Source organism: Euleptes europaea, chromosome 9 (assembly GCF_029931775.1).
Source record: "Euleptes europaea isolate rEulEur1 chromosome 9, rEulEur1.hap1, whole genome shotgun sequence".
In the NCBI taxonomy this organism is placed as follows: Eukaryota; Metazoa; Chordata; class Lepidosauria; order Squamata; family Sphaerodactylidae; genus Euleptes; species Euleptes europaea.
Genome location: NC_079320.1, coordinates 41,853,608 through 41,870,152, shown reverse-complemented (window position 1 = coordinate 41,870,152; position 16,545 = coordinate 41,853,608). Strand labels below are relative to the sequence as shown.

Sequence of the window (16,545 nt, the reverse complement as noted above, 5' to 3'; positions counted from 1 at the left end):
GCAAAATGAAAACTTCAAAGAGTGCTCAATCTACCTCGCTCTATATGCAAGTCACACCTAAAACGTGAATGTTATTTCCATAAATGAGAAATTAATGGAAGTGCCAGCTTGCATGTCATAGTCAACTCCCACTGGAAGCAGGTAACATTTGAGTTTGGTGAGTCAGTTGACTGAAAGCTAGCTAAAAGTAAATTTGTATAAAAGAATCCAAGAGAATAGATAGCTGTACTAATTGGTAGAAGATATTAAGAATAGTGAAGACCCAGTATCGGTTTTGTTAAAAAATAAAGCCTTATGCAAAGTTAGTAGAATGTTAAAAATGTGACTCTGGCTCCTTGGAATTTGAAGAAACATTTAGTTGAGAATGTCTCCTAAACAATTTTAGCAGTGAGATCAGGTCGCTTTATAGTCTAGTGATTGGCTAAGCAAAGAAAACAGCAGGATTAGGAATAAAGTGTAGTAAAAATCCTCTAATATGTATTGAGACTGGTCACAGTAATGTAATCCAGTAATCCAGATTATAGCAGACACCAAACCCTAGGCCACAGGAAAGCTCCGCTCAACTTGAAATGCCAATAAGCTTTTCCAAGCTCAGACCATGGAATATTGCAATTTTCCTTACACAAATTAATAGAAAATTGGGGAGGGGATGTGGCTCAGGGATAGAGCAGCTGCTTGGCATGCAGAAGGCCCCAGGTTCAATCCCCAGCATCTCCAGTTAAAGGGACTAGGCAAGTAGGTGATGTGAAAGACCTTTGCCTGAGACTGGAGAGCCACTGCTGGTCTTTGTAGACAATACTGACTGATGGACCAAGGGTCTGATTCAGTAGAAGGCAGCTTCATGTGTTCAAAATTAGGTATTTCCCTTCCTCTTGCTATCCTACACACTTTGAAAGCAGAAATTCTCAGTGCTGCATGCTTAAACTTAGAGAATACCACCACAAATTCAAGTTGTATCAAGTGAACTACGCTTTCAACTAAGACTCCTACCTCTTCACCATCCCACGACAACAAAACAGCACTGTCAAAATGAATGTCTCCTTATGACAAGTCTTCCTATTGCTATAAATTAACAACTTAGCTGCGCAAGCCAAGTTAAGTATGTCAGCCTGAAGGGTATGGAGAAAAAAACCTGACAGCAATCGCATCCCTTTAAGACACACTATGCATATTATTTGAACTGTAATAATCAGCATCATTAACAACTGTAGGTTTAGGTGGACATTTATTTATGAAACCCTCAGTCAGAGAGATTCAAGTGTTTTTTTTTTTAAAATAGCAATCTATATTTTGACTTTTTTGTAAACCATCTTGTACAGAAACCAGCTTAAAGACTGAAAATTGGAAACATGTCAGCATTTGGTACATTAATAAGTTATATCTGAACCCAAATCTCCCCAAATTGTGAAAAAGTTCATTATCTCTTGGGATGGTAACTTAAGCTGTCACTGCTTTGAAATATTACATCCAAAAGATGGCCTTGTCACTGTTGTGGGGCAGTAGACCATGCCACTATTTTTATCTCTGGAATGAGTGCGGGATTTTAAAACCTGATTGAGTTTCATATAACAAAGGTTTCAGTTTTATAAACTGATTAACATTTCATTTAATCATCCAAGAAAAAGTAGTTTCCACTTTTCTTCTGTTCCACATCCTAGAAAAAAAAAAGAAATTAGCAAGTATTCATCTGTTGAATACCCCCCCTCCAGCTTTCAGTGCCAGCTCAAATTGTGCTCCTGCAGCTAAAGGAACAGCAAGGAGGGGAAATTGGAAGTCTGCTATGGGGGGGGGGGGGGAGATCATCAGGAAACTTCCTCCTCCTCCTCCCCTCTACAAACGGAAGAGGCGCTTCATCAGAGGAGCTGCTGCTGGGCCAACAGAACAGCAAATTACTTTGGACCCAATACCATAGATTTGGCTCACGGGGAAGAAAAGTTGGTTTTTATATACTGACTTTCTCAACCACTTAAGGAAGAATCAAACTGGCTTACAATCACCTTCCCTTCCCATCCCCACAACAGACACCATGTGAGGTAGGTGGGGCTGAAACAGCTCGAAGAGAGCTATGACTAGCCCAAGGTCACCTAGCTGGCCTCGTGTAGGAATGGGGAAACCAACCCAGCTCAGCAGATTAGTGTCCGCAGCTCATGCAGAGGAGTGGGGAATCAAACCCGGTTCTCCAGATCAGAGTCCACTGCTCCAAACCACCGCTCTTAACCACTACACCACACTGGTAGAAAGTAATTCATGTTAGGATTAGCTATGCCTGCTATTCTTACCTTGATTGAATTGAGTTTGTTTATTCTTGGTCTGAAATTGTTTGGATCTCTTCTGAAAGTAATCCCAAGCTGAGACAGAAATTTATTCATGCCGGCCAACAGAGATTGGGGACTGTAAAGAAGTCAAATGTACACATTACTTTCCCAAAATTAGCTTGTGATTAAATGAAAGCCACTCTCCATTTTTAATGCTCACTGAAACTTAGAAAGATTAGTAATTTAACCCTATGCATCTGCTTATACTTTAGAATGCAACAAGTGCTAGAGATGTCAGCATTTCAGCCACAGTGGGGTCATACAGTAATCCAAGCCAATGTTCCTGAACAATGGGCAGCACAATAGGATGGATTTCACATATACAATTAGCCATGAGCAGGTACTGTACAAAGAATCTGATTTTCAATTGTGCCGTACTATAAAATTTCCATCAGTACCAGACCTCAGTTCAGTTATATTGTGAAGATGGATATTTTTACAAATGACATTCATAATCCCTTTGGTTTTAGAACACACCACATACAAAATAAAACTTGGAAGACATTTTCAGTCCACCTGCTTCTCATGAAGGACTCAAGGTGCCTTATGGTCATGTCCACCAGACATGAAAATAAGAGCCGTCTGTCACTTGACATTTCCAACATGCACCTTTTTTCCCCCTGGAATTGTCATCTGGGAAAGCATATTAGGAGTCAGATACCATCTGTAAAAAGTTTTATACCAATTTTCTTTCACTTCTTGACAGACAGTATATTTCAATTCGGAAGTGCAAAGTTTTTCCCATAAATCCAAAACTACAACTATATTGGAAAAGAATTCATCGAGAACTACAGTTGATGTTAGATATGAAGTTCACATTCGATCCCAAATTCTATCTACTCAGTATAGTGCCGCCAAATTTACCTTCGAAATCGCATGACGTTTTCAAATATGCTACAACAGCTGCTAGAACAGTGTTAGCAAGAACCTGGAAACAAACTCATACACCTGAAATCGATGACTGGAAAGAAAAACTTTTGGAATATGCAAGTATGGCCAAAATGACATTCGAATTAAATCCTAAACTCAGCAAATCTACTGAGCAATTCAAGGAGAAGTGGGCGTCTTTTTATGTTTATATAAAATGTAGCTAATTTAAACGAAGCATGTTTAAACACTTATAATAAACCATGTACCATATTTTCTTACTCCAACTAACTGCCAAGTAGAATATGAATTTTTAGATATTAGAAACCAGCCTGACACAAGTATAACAAACTAATGATACTCTATAATTATGTTTTATTCAGAAATCATCTTATAATACTGTATTGTTTTTATAAATATAACGTTTACCCCTTCCCGTTTTTCTTCCTGTACCCTTTAATTATATAAATAAAAAACTATTATTAAAAAAAAAAAGTGCCTTATGGTGATAGCTAACAATACCACCTTGCTGCAGTGGTAACACAAATGAAACAATCCCTAACAAAAAGAACAACAAAAGGTCCTCTTTAAAGTTCTGCTTCATGTTGCATCCTAAAAAGAAGTGTGGGTACCATCCTCACACATTCAGGAAGGCCATTTCACTACATGGGATCCTTCACTGAAAAAGCCTGAAATTGAGCAGCAGATTTAACAAGCATGTGAACTGGGACAGAAGACCCTGAGGATCATGGGTGCTGCACGGGTTCCTATTTGAGTGCCAAACCATGAAGAGCTTGAAAGGTAAGAACCTCAAACCAGAAACAAATGGACAATGAGGGTAAACTTTTTAAAATGAGTAACATATATGGAGGACCTTGCTCCAGGCAGCAAATGGAGTTGCCACGTTTTGAAACTGATTTAAAATATTTGTAGATCTGAAAGGAATTTAAGAATATGGTGTGAGATGCAGACAGTTTGTCACTTGGGAAAACAGCTTTCAAGCAGAACAACAACATGCTTACACGAACTCATAAGGATGGAGATCTGGCTTCCTGTACCTGTTTCCCCAACATGAATCAACTGTTGAGAATAATCCAATACTTGCCTTGACCTCCCTTAAGGAACTCCGCGGCTGTAACTACCCTAAGTACCTCTATATTCTTTTTCCTACGGGCTGTCTAATTAATGCAAGCATATGGTTCACTTATCTTTCTATTACTGTCTTCAACTAAAGGAAATCTCATTGGGATTTCCCCCGCCCCCCCTCATTTGTATTCTCAGAGGGCATCAAAACTAAGAGTCAAACCTCATGTAATGAATATCCAGCAACTTACTTCTAGAAGCTCTAATGGGAAATTACAGCCCTCAAATAGAAGAAATTGTTTGAAACGCTGGAAATCTGAAAATGTGAGACATAGCAGTGATGCATGAGCTGAAAGACGAGAATCCTACATTTGTCAAATTTCCCCCAAAAGAGGCCCATTATCTCTGGAAATGCAGGAAAATGAGAATGTTACTTTTATCTCTATGTTTTAAAGTCTTGGAGAATAAACAGCCAAAGCGCAACCTTCTTTTCCCAGCCTCTTTCTACGTTGTCTTTTACTTCCACGTTCTCTTTTCCTTTTTACTCACATTAGATAACTATCTCTGCTTTGGTTAGCATTATGCTATGCTATGTCCACTCAAATTTCAATACCTTTATTGGAATACCATCAAGCAGTCAATCAAATAAAACCAACCCTCTAAACATCATTTAACCTCCGCCTCTTAACAATTTCATCAAAAAATTTAGCCAAATGTCCTTCACTCTAAAAGTGTACATCAATTAAAACAAGCTTTATTCATAGCCCAGGGCCTCTCACAATAGCTTTGCTGGATGGACATTCAAGAGCTAACTATGCAAATATACGTATAGGTTGTTGGCTTTCCAACAACTTAATCTTGATTGACACTAGAATGATAGAATCCTAAATTGCTATTCAAATGTTCCACTAATCCACATGAAGAAGAGGTAACTCTCAAATACATTCTTTACAACTGTATGATATGAACTATGATTGATAATTGATTGACTAACATACTAAGTTAACGATTACACTTTTCCCTAGGTGTTTTCTAGCCTGCTTCTAATGGTTATTGTAATGAGATAAGCATGTAATACCTTCAACGACACTTCCGTAATCATTCCAACCAAATTACAATAGGATGTGACTTCCGTTCAACTTTTATCCCAGCACATAATCCAGTGACAGAAATTAACAGGATTTATCATTAATTATCTGATTATCATTGTCTCATATCACTTGCATGACATTCTGTTTTAGTTTGCAGGCTATATAGGCTCTGTGGGGCTGAACGTGTCATGGAATAAGAATCTACATGGTCTTCGTCTGCAGAATATAGCTGCTTTGAAAATGCGAAACCCGTGCCTTGGGATCCCACAGAATGTGACCTTCCCACCTCCCCCTTCCTGCTGCAGCCCAAAATGCTGCTGCTGTGAGAGAGGAGGAGGAAGGGGGGAAAAGTCATTCTCCGCTGATGGTAATCCTTCCATTAGTACAAACATGCCATGTGATCCAACCCCATTTTCTAGCTGCAAAGGAAAAAACATGTAGTTGCTCCCTGAACTAGTGGAAGACACACACACACACACACACACACAGTTATGCATTATGTTTAATTCTTTGCTGCCCATGTTTCTCATTACCTGTTTGCCACTGTGCACTTAGATGGAATGCCATCAAACACGATAACACGATCTGCTAGGTAGGTGGCCATGATGAAGTCATGTTCCACAACAAAGGCAGTTTTTTTAGCATGAAGAACGAAACTGAAACACAAAAGTCACTCAGTGAGGCTTTTGAAATAATGTTTGTTTCTTTTAAAAGAATGACTGTCTATAAACGCATCAAAAACGAAATCAGGTAAGCGGCCCCCTTCCCCCTAGACTGCCCAGATTACCGTTTGATAACTCTGGCTGCCATCAAACGTTGCTCCGAGTCCAGGTAGGCAGAAGGTTCATCAATCAGGTAGACATCGGCAGGCTTCCCAAGACAGAGTGTGAGAGCGACCCGCTGTAGCTCACCACCAGACAATGTTTGAATCTATCAAAGGCAGAGTTAGAAGCCACGTTCATTTGCTGATTTTAACGAGTGGGAATACCGAGCATGATACGCTACAGACAATACCTCTTGATCAATGATATTTTCTATTTGGAGAGGCTTCATTACATCAGTCACGAACTGCGGGTGTGTATAGGCATCTCGAATCTTTTCATGAAGCAGCTGACGTACGCTTCCCTGTTCAAATAAGAAGCACACATATAGTGTACTGAAGCACTCTTTATCATTTATTATGCCATTTCCATTCTTAATGCCTTTAGTTTTTCCCCCAAACAAAAACAAAGCAACAAATACTTACTGTAGACTTAGGACTGATCTTCTGTGGCTTGTAACTGACATTTAAAACTGGCACTTCGTCTGTTAAAAAAAACACAGAGCGAGAGAGTCCGCATGTGGCCACCATTAACACAAATAAAACCAATGTTTTGAACAGTATATTAAATCAATTCAAATACATTACTTTTATCATCGGGTGTAAGTCTTCCTGCAAGCATGCGAATGAATGTTGTCTTGCCAGTTCCTAAAAGTTAAAAAGAAAACACCACTCAATATTGGCAAACACACAGCTGGCTAAATAGAGAGATCTGTGTGTGTGTGAAGTGCCATCAAGTCGCAGCCGACTTATGGCGACCCCTTTTGGGGGGTTTTCATGGCAAGATACTAGCAGAGGTGGTTTTGCCAGTGCCTTCCTCTGCACAGCAACCCTGGTATTCCTTGGTGGTCTCCCATCCAAGTACTAACCAGGGCTGACCCTGCTTAGCTTCTGAGATCTGACGAGATCAGGTTAGCCTAGGCCATCCAGGTCAGGACAAATAGAGAGATCTACATATAATTAAATTATCAAAACTATTACAGAGCTGCATTTTCTCTGAAGTTTTAAAAACATGGAGATACCCGGCAATTGTTGGATTAAAAATTTCTTACTGAAAGAGCAAAGATGATGATAATCAATTCAGTTTTTTAAAAAAAAATTTAAAACTTTGACATTTACTGTAAATTGCTGTACTGCTAGTTTATTGTCCTGTGCCGTGCATGAAACTATTGGGGGGTGACTAAGGAGCTTCACGTGGTGCAGAACGTGGCTGCTTGTGTGCCTCTGGCCAGTGCACGTCACAGAGCACACTACTGCAGTACTCCTGCTTCACATGCTCTCAATTCTAGATCAGGCACCATTCAAAATGAGTGACACTCTTTAAAGAACTAAAAAGCATCTATATCCTCAAAAGCCACCTCCTCCCTTATGTACTATCACTACCTTAAGGCACTACCCAGAGCACAGCTGCTAGAGAATACAGATATTATGCATGTATAATGGGACTGTTTTGCATTTAGGTACTGCAGTTCACAAAGTACTACAGAATAAGTGGTGGGATATAATTTAGTATGGTCCAGCCACAGAAGATTAGCAACTTCATTTGAGAGGGTTCTTGGTTTCACTGAGTCTGCAAATAGCAGAACAAACAAGAAAGGAGGGGGCATTTAAATAAAATTCACCACTAGCACCACCTTTCTCTTTGGAATACTGATTTTCAATCTGTACACTCATTTTGCCGTCCACTGGGACACCAAAATACTAGCATTAGCAATTAGTCTCTGTGTGCACCATCTCTACTACTAATGGGAATTTTGAAGTGTAAGCATTATTTGGGACTGGATATAACTGACACGGATAAAAGTGATCAGAAGCGAGAAATATCATTCAGCAATATACTTGACACACCTTTGGACTATAAAACTGGACCAACCATAATATGGAGTTTGCACTCACCATTTTCCCCCAGCATGACCATGATCTCCGAGTCAGTGAATTCTCCAGCAACAATTGCCAGCTCAAATTCCCCCATCTTTTTTCTCATTCCAGGATATTTATACATACACATCTTCTTTACTTCTTCTTCATTAGCTGTCTCTGCCACTTTGAAAACTAAGGACGCATCGCGGAACCTTAGATTCTCAGTGGGAACATAGCCATCCAAGAATATATTTATGCCTGTAAGAAAAAAAGCCTGCACTTGTAAACAAATTAGAATAAGAATGCCAGATTTAATAAGATTATTGCAGAACAACTGACTGCAAGAGAGATAAGTGAAGAGATCCATTATGGCAAATCATGCAGAACTATCTAAGGTTAAGAGATGACAAGTTATTTATATTCATTTACTAAAAAACCTGCTCCGCAAACTCTATCCCACCTGCACAGCATAAAGGCAGAACAAACTACTCAGGGAATAAGTAGAAACATCATACCATATGGAGGATAGCCAGAGGCCATTCAAGCCAGTAGTTGGTCTAATATAACTTACTTCATTGTATGATATGCCACAAAGAAGCTAGGAAGTGGTTTGATCTTTACAAGTACATTAAAAACAATCAATAGTTTTCAGTAGTAGAGGTACTAATTTTTTTTTTTTTTACAATTCATAGCACACAATGGAGCAGACAAAAAAGGATTTACCTTCTCTTACACTGAAAGGCATGGTAACGACTCCGTAAGCACTTGGCACACCATATAAGCAGCAGATAAAGTCTGAGAGATAATCCAGCACACTCAGGTCATGCTCCACAACAATAATGTATCTGGGAAAAATACAAATGTTATTTCAGCTTCAAATACTCAAATGTTTAGAGCAGGGGTATCCAGCATGCTGCCTGTGGGCACCGTGGAGCCAACTGACAACTTTCCTGGTGCCCACCGAGTGTTTTTAGAAAGTGGGTAGGACTAGGTGGGCTTCCTGCCTAACAGGGCCTCTGATACTGGAGAACTTGACTGCCTGTGCTGATTAAAATAACGTTGTTTTGTAGAGCAGCTGCCAACACAGTGTTGGTTTTATTCTTTTTCCCAGTGTCTTTTTTTTAATCACTCATTTTGTCCCCTGCACTTGGGCTTCCACTGTGGGCATGTGGTTGGCTCCTCTTTCCATGGAAGCCATTTTGTGGTTGTGACCCCCACCCTGGGTCAGAATTCCAAAAGTACCTGCAGGCTCAAAAAGGTTGGGGATCCCTGGTTTACAGATTAGCAAATGAACTTTTTCACCTTTTGTCCATTTCAAGCAAAAATGTTTGACAAACACAAAAACAACACTTTACTACTAATTTATAGTAACAGCAGTGATACTGTTAATAACGACCTCAACACCTTCTCAGCATGATGTGGTAAAGTGGTAGTATCCTAAGTTATATCAGTCTTCTTTCCAGAAACATGACATCAGTAGCGTTTGATAACGAATTCATTCTCTACTTCAGCTGACAATTACGTTCAACAAGACACATTACTGAAATGGTCTTTATCTTATCTTTCATTCTTAAAAAATATGTATAGGCAGACAAGATTACCAACACTGGGTAATTATAATTAATTTTACTCAAATGCTTTATTCCTCTATCATGTGTAACTATACCAAACAATAAAATGTTGTGTTATCCAAGCCATATATAATGACTTGTTATATTCAAAGTGGCAAAGTTAAGATTGCATTAAAAATCTATTAATTTTTAAAATTTCTCTCCAAATTTGTTTTCCCTACAGCTACAAAATGTCCAGAAATTTTACTTGTTGAGAAGACATGGAGATAGCAAGAATCCATTTACAGACAAATCTTTTCTATTACTTTGGTTAAAAGAAAGCCTAAGCTTATATTGTACTTACCTGTCTGGATTTATTAATGATCGAATAGTAATGGCAGCCTTCAGACGTTGCTTAACATCTAGGTAACTGGAGGGCTCATCAAACATGAAGCTATCCAAGGGGAAAAAACACATTAACTCATTAGGTACCCAAGGGGGAAAAACACACTAACTCATAAGCACTGGGTCAATACTGACCCATGGGGTGATGCCATATCACAATGTTTACCAGGCGGACTATGTTTTAAGGGGTGGTTTGCCATTGTCTTCCCCAGTCTTCTACACTTTACCTCCGGCAAGCTGGGTGCTCATTAGTCATCCCTAAATGACACTCACACTCAATAGCAGCAAAATTTCCCCTTTTCATCTGAGCTCTTGTTCAGCCATCTTATTAGGTAAGACAGGGATGGCCTACTGGAAGCAAAGAGACCAGGCTCAGCTTGCGAAGCAACACAATCTGACCCTACCAAATTTTAAGCAAGCAATGGTAGAAGGCATGCCTAATTTTAATCATAAGGCAACTAATTTTTTGTTTTGTTTTTGGAAGCTATCCTTGAATTGGTAGATAACATCCTGGCAGGAAGCTACTTGCAAAAACAGTGAGACATTCCAGTTTTGTACAAACTTTTTACTATGTTGCTATTTTATAAGTAAGTGTTCCAAAAAGCACTGTTTTGCTTTATGAGCCCTTCCTCCTGGGTGTGAAGGCTTCATATTAACCAAGCATATTACCCACTCCACAGTTATAAAGCCTTTGCTACTCTGTGACACCATCTTTGTTAGCAAGACTAAGCATGCATGAGGAGAGCGGGTTGATTGCTAAGTTATGTGGACAGTGTATTTGCCAATGTATGTATAACATGCTGAACAGTACTACTTTCAATATTCTCACACCGAAACTTCAGTTTTCAATAAAAGTGCTGCCAATTTCTCTCAGACTCGAAAGATGGACATTTGCCAGCACTGAAACCTCCAGACTTTTAACATCACTGCTTCTTTATCATTAGGGCAATACAGTATTCCAAAGCGAAGCTGGAACAGAACGTTCCCGAAAAGGTGGGGATTGTGACTCAATGCTATAGAAACAACAACAAAACTAATGATACCCTTCGCTGCAAAACTGTCTGGCCTGAATGGCAGAATAAGTAAAAGCCCGACAAGTTTATTACAAGCCATCAAAAATATCCTTGCCAAATAAGGCTGACTCCACCTCCACCCCCAAACTCCGCAGCCACAGGACAACAAGTTTATCCATTCTAACCACAGGGGGAAATTTCTCAGAGCACAGAATTTATTGAAATCACAGATTTCATACATACATGTCAGCTTTTTGAATGCAAACCACAGCACAGGCAAATCTTTGAAGTTCCCCTCCTGACAGATCTTCAACATTTCGTTCTCTAAGATGGGTCAAATCTGCAAAGATGGTTAACACTTGGCACACAGAAATGTACAGTAATGTCCACCTGCCACACATTATATAAGCAGTAAATAGCCCAATTTAGGTGCCCTTTAAGCATTTGAGTTTCACCTGTGTAAAAGAGGGTATATTCACTTTGACATTGGGGGTAACTGTGGCTGTAGTGAACACATTTATTTCCCTCCAGCAAGGAAGTGAATACTGAAGCTCCTACTTGGCATTTAGGTTAAGAAGCACAGCATACCTAGGAATGTGAGCCAAAAGGAACAGAAGTTGTCGTTTATTGTTAGTTGACTGTTACTATTAGGGCTCTGTTGCTACTAAAAATGTAAAGGTCTCAAAATTAATATGTCTGCAAATGACCACTGAGAGGTATCCGATAAGGTCTAAAAACAAAACCCATTTTTTTTTATAAGCGACTAACACAATGCAACTTGTGGTAAATGTATCACGTTTTTAAAAACTCAGTAAAGTTACCGAAGTGCATTTTCCAATATCCCGCACAAAAATATCACTTACCCAGCTGTTGACATACAATGGTCTGTGTTCCAGTCTCATCCTTCCTGTCCAATATAGAGCCCACTGTTCCCTGTCACAATAACGCAACTGTCAGCCTAAAACATCAGCCTACTCCTAACAATCTTAAGAACATTAGTGGCTTGAGCATTATTAAAAACTTGTCATTCCCCCCCCTCCCGTTAGCTTTACTCACTTTAGCAGCTTTAGGAATCTGGTCCACATACTGAGGTTTAATGATGGCCTTGAGGTCATCTTCCAGGATCTTTGTGAAGTAGTTCTGCAATTCAGACCCTCGAAAGTAAGTCAAGATTTCTTGCCAGTCAGGTGGGTCCTGCACAGAAGAATTTAAAACCAGGATTGAGAGACACAAATACACACCTCAGCACAATGATATACCAATTAAATGGCTTTTTAAAGGGCTGACAAAAGGGGTTGTGAGCGACTAAGAGTTCTTGGGACAATAATGCCAGATTTATTTGGCCGCTGCTGCTTTATCTCCCCTAAGTTCTCCCACTGTGACTCTCAAATCAAGGACTTGCCAACTAATATTTTCAGAAGGCATACTTAAACTGTACAGGAGGGACGTCTTCAAGAAACTAATTTAGTTCATCTGCACTGTATAGAATACAGCTAGGAAAGGTCACTCTGCATGTTCTCACTGAAAACTTCTCTTCTAGGAAAACTTAAATATGGATACTAAATCAGGCTAAAGAATACAGGGGTACCAATGCTTTACATATTGTGTAACAAATATCAAACTTTTTATAGAGCTATTAAAATGTCAATCCTAATATAAGAGTTTAATAGAAGACTTTTTGCCAAGCATGATGCTCATTTCAAAGTAAAATACTCCATAGCTACAGCTGGATCCAGCCAAGTTTCCCCTGTAATTTCATCCAATCTTCTTATTACAGCTCCTGTCCTAAACAGTTTTCATTCAGGCAGGCCCCATGATTTCCAATATAACCTCTTTGGTGGTCTTCTCCCTGTTCCACCAGAAGAAAAGCTGGTTGGATCCAACCTCTGTGCTTCATGAATACAACACTTTTTGCAAAAGGCAAGATGCTACATGTGTCCTTATATGAATTGAACCAAATGCACAGTTGTAAGAGGTGAAATGGTGCCAGGAAAGGAAGGTCTGATTCTGAGTAGTGTGAAGGAGTGACTGATGGGAAAGACATAACCTATGTGCTCTAATGATGTCCTCTTCCTATAACACTCTCCCTCTCCCACCTGTCCTCACAAGCGAGTCACAGTTAACAACCTAACATCAAAGAAGACATTGGGCGGGGGGGCAGACTGCTTTTAGATACTGCTGGTAATCAAAAAATGTACTGAAACTTAAGCACTTTTGCTGAAAACTAAATTTCCTTACATACTACTGTGGCTATTTTTTAAAATAATTATAAGGGCTCAACTTATTGGAAGTCAAGTTATTTCTACTAGCCTAGAAAGCTCAACTGGTTTTCATTTACGTAAGAACTCAGAAAATGCAAAATACAGGATACTCAAGTCATCACACTTTAGGTCGTAACTTTATTTGTAATACCTACATCATATTTCCCAAGGTTTGGCTTCTGTTTTCCTGCTAAGATTTTCAAGGCAGTTGACTTTCCAATACCATTCGTTCCAACTAATCCCAGCACTTCCCCTGGGCGTGGAATAGGCAACCTAAACCCAAGAGTAAATGCAATGGAAAATGGACACAGCACAAACAGGAGGACATCATATATTCAAGAAGTTTTCATCTCTCAACCTCAAAACGATATATTTACCAGTGAAACTGCAGTGCAAAGCAACACTCTCAGGGCCCCTTTACCACATGCTTGCATGGCGGGAATGGCTTCTCTCTTTTAAAGGTGAAGCTCGTCCCATTGAACATTTTATTGCTACCCAGACTGGTGTCCTTAAAGCGCTATTTAAAAAGCAACAACAACAACAACAAAATCAAACTGTGAGTGTACCTACTAATGAAAGCAACTGCCTGTCTACCAAAAAGAGCTGACCCAGCTTCCCTATAGCGGTCCAGCAGAAAGCTTTCTATGGACAAATGCCATTCTGTTGATCAATGGCTTGAAAATTGATAACCCAATCATATTCCTTTCAGGCTATTGTCTTCAAGCTCACACATGGAAAGAGCATTATGTGAAAAGAGCACATGCATGCCCACAGAACACAGCTTGGTTCTCAGTAGCACCTTGCAGAGCCACTGAGACTGTTACTTTAATCTATCTTCTCCATGCTGTTAGGGGTTTTACAAAGTCCAAGAACAATTGAGTGATGGGCATTCAGTGATAAAATCCCGAAGGGTCTGATACAGTATAAGGCAGCTTCATGTGTTCTCCAGCTGTCAGTCAAGGAATTTCATAGTTAAACTAAACCTTCTTTTAAAAATTCTACACCAGGTTTCCCCAACGCTGTGCCAGTGGGTGTCATGGAGCCTGCCAAGTTTTTCAGAAAGTGGGTAGGGCCATTGTATGGCAGGAATTGTTATTGGCTGCTCTCAAATGAAAGGGCTTTCCACAGCTGCAATATCATCTGCACTCACTAGAGGATCAGGACATATAAGCACCTGGGCTTATATGTGAGGTTCCATTCTCTCTTCAGGCTCTCCTTTTCATTTCCCCTTCTCTTTCTCCTACCCTCAGGCTTTTCTTCATTTCTTTTTATCCCCCTTCTGTGATCTTTTTACCATGTGAGGTTGGAGGTATTGCATTTGGCTCCACTTCCTGCAGCAGCCATTTTGGGTTCGGTTCCATCGTCACTAGCAGCCTTTCTGGGGTGGTGACTCACCACCCTCTCTCAAAATTCCAAAGGTACCTGTAGGCTCAAAAAGACTGGGGACCCTATTCTACACCAAGATCATATAAGTGAATTACATTTCATTTCTATGAATAACTTTCCACAGATTGTAGGAGATACCTGTGAAGTTTGAAGGCATTGGCACAATATCGGTGTGTTGTTTCTCTCTCCAGGTTGCTAGGTAAGTTCACAATTGACAAGGCTCCAAAAGGACATTTCTGTAACACAAAGAAAATGAGTTCATTAAACTGCACTGTAAGACATGGAAGGCAATTACAGTATTGTAACAAAATTTCTTTGACTAATTTATTATCAGTACTAACTACTCGGAAGTGACCTACATTCACTTTCTAATGTTTCCATATTAATTCACAAGCAAAATAAGATGTTCAGAACATTTCCCATCCCTTTCTAAAAACCAAGACTTAAACACACAGTACAGTCCTGCAAAGAATTATTTCAGTGGGCTCAGATTACAGTAACCCTGCAAAGGACTGCATTGTTAAACACACATTTGTGTCTGACTGGTTTCATCAGGATTCGATGAGACATGTTTAAACTTTGAAACAGTTAAGACAACACTAACTATGTTAGTGAAGAGGATGGAATTTCCTAATTACAAAACAGTAAAAACACAAGGTACTCAAGTTGAAGGTACCCAAGTTGAAATGAATTTATTTGAAAAAGCAGGATTAATTTACACCGAAGAACAATAAATTATCTTTTCACCTCCAAACTAAAACAATAGGGGTTAACTAAAGGCTCTCCTCACTACCCACATGGCAATACCAGGAACAGGCCTTGGCTTATGCTTATTTGAAAGAGCAGGAGAGGGGAAAAGAAGAACACTAGCCCAGGGGTTTCACCTGGCATGAAGGGAGGAGGTAAGGAGAAGAGAAGTCCAAGGAGCCTCAATGTTATGTATAAAAGTATGTCAGTGATAAGAGATAATCGTTACCTTAATGCAAATACCACAACCAATACATAGTGTTTCAGAAATCCATGCAATCTTGCACAGCGATGTTACTTCTATGCACAGTTTTCCTGGTGAAAAAGAATATTAAGGTAAGGCACAATGCCATACATTTGTGATTAAGTCTTCCAAAGGCCCTAAACTTAAGCTCCTGAACCCTTATTACGTGGCTTTAATTGTGCCTTGCGGATTCAGAAATTTAAAAATAGTGGCAAATGATATGCAAGATATCAATAAAAAACTGACTCTGCAGTTGAAGGCTTTACACATGTGGGAGACTTGGGGGGAGGGGAGAGAAAGGTGGTGAAATGCTGAAGTGGTAGACAGGACAGCCCCACAACAGGCTGAGGAGGATCAGATTTTGGAATGTTAGAACTTCCTAAAAAATAGAAAGCTGGCAGAGCAAGCAAAGATGAGATAGAAGTTTCCTTTAGGATCCATTCGTTTTTTATTTGCACTGAGGTATTTTTATCCAAAGGAACATTTAAAACTGGGACCCACCACCTGCAGTCCATTCTACCACCACATTCTCCTGCATATGTAAACCAGGCCTAAGAAAATGTAGCCAAAATGTTATTCCTACCCTCACTTTACGTATTTACAACTGTGTTTATATAAAACATCTTTACGTTTCTTACCCATTCGAACCACAGGACAGCTCTTCTTGCATTCCTGGCGGCATTTCTTTGGCTTACACTTGTCATGGTTGACAATAGCAATTCTTGTCAGCTTATCAGCCATAATGAGGAACTTGGAATTATGTATGTACACCAACTAAAGATTCCAAAATGAAGAGGAAAATTCAAATTCTAGACAGAAACAAACAAACAAATGATTAATAAGAGCAAAGAAATACTAGGTTTTGATAAAGAGGTATAGTCAAAGAATAAGCATACTCTGCCT

The 16,545-nt window shown here is 39.5% G+C and overlaps 1 protein-coding gene across 1 annotated transcript; it reads right to left on the bottom strand.

The window, feature by feature from the left end:
* Positions 1-1,208: 1,208 nt before the first annotated feature.
* On the bottom strand, positions 1,209-16,451 carry ABCE1 (ATP binding cassette subfamily E member 1). The gene is made up of 17 exons (XM_056855487.1): positions 16,281-16,451; positions 15,628-15,713; positions 14,790-14,887; positions 13,421-13,538; positions 12,061-12,198; positions 11,868-11,937; positions 11,248-11,344; positions 9,951-10,040; positions 8,760-8,881; positions 8,073-8,294; positions 6,765-6,824; positions 6,603-6,661; positions 6,371-6,481; positions 6,144-6,286; positions 5,890-6,012; positions 2,280-2,391; positions 1,209-1,654 (listed from the first exon to the last, which is right to left on the bottom strand). The coding sequence occupies exons 1-17, from the start codon at positions 16,381-16,383 to the stop codon at positions 1,607-1,609; spliced, it is 1,800 nt and encodes a 599-aa protein (XP_056711465.1). The 5' UTR covers positions 16,384-16,451; the 3' UTR covers positions 1,209-1,606.
* Between the last annotated feature and the right edge of the window lie 94 nt (positions 16,452-16,545).